General features: G+C 30.8%; 1 protein-coding gene across 1 annotated transcript; it reads left to right on the forward strand.

The window, feature by feature from the left end:
• Positions 21-692, forward strand: LOC104766284. The gene is made up of 2 exons (XM_010490141.2): positions 21-386; positions 506-692. The coding sequence occupies exons 1-2, from the start codon at positions 83-85 to the stop codon at positions 529-531; spliced, it is 330 nt and encodes a 109-aa protein (XP_010488443.1). The 5' UTR covers positions 21-82; the 3' UTR covers positions 532-692.

Genomic DNA, 692 nt, shown 5'->3' on the forward strand with positions numbered 1-692 from the left:
TTTCTTTAAATAAACATATATATTGAAAGGATTTATTAAACAAAGAAGACATATCATAGAGAAAAGAAGGATTGGAGATCTGATGATGAAGATTTATATTGTTATGTTGATATTGCTTGTTGCAAGAGCATCGTCGTTCAAACCTTATCGTGGATGTGGCGTAACGAAAGGTTATGAAGATTTTGGTTATTGTTCTAAGTCATTGAGGCTGAATACACCATTCTTCCCTCCTATTCCACAATGCTGTAACAACTTAAAAATTGACAAGATGTATTGTATATGTGATGCTGTCAACCCTCGATTGGCTGAGCAGATTGATGTGAAAAAACTCAGTTTACTGTCTCAGGCATGTGGTGATCTATTAGTTCCTGGCTCTTACTGTGGAGGTAAGTAAATATTAATTATAACAACTTTATTACATATATTCATCTCTTTTTTCATCTACAACACATATGATGAAAGTAACATTAAAATCAAATTATCATATTGGTGTTTGGTATTTCAGTATACAAAGTCCCCGGTGGTGCATGAGAGGAGAAAATTAAAAGGCTTACTTCTTCTATTTCTATATATAATATATGGTTATTTGGCATTTATGATAAAAGCAGACTTATTTATCTTAAATTATATGTTTGTGAAAATATAATCGACCATATATATTTCATCAACAAAAAGGAGTTTTATTAAATGTG

Source organism: Camelina sativa, chromosome 19 (assembly GCF_000633955.1).
Source record: "Camelina sativa cultivar DH55 chromosome 19, Cs, whole genome shotgun sequence".
NCBI lineage: Eukaryota > Viridiplantae > Streptophyta > Magnoliopsida > Brassicales > Brassicaceae > Camelina > Camelina sativa.

Excerpts from the sequence above, each read along its gene's own strand:
- LOC104766284 (XM_010490141.2), top strand. The coding sequence starts at position 83 with ATGATGAAGATTTATATTGTTATGTTGATATTGCTTGTTGCAAGAGCA. Across the intron at positions 387-505 it reads TCCTGGCTCTTACTGTGGAG|TATACAAAGTCCCCGGTGGT; the intron begins GTAAGTAAATAT and ends TTGGTATTTCAG.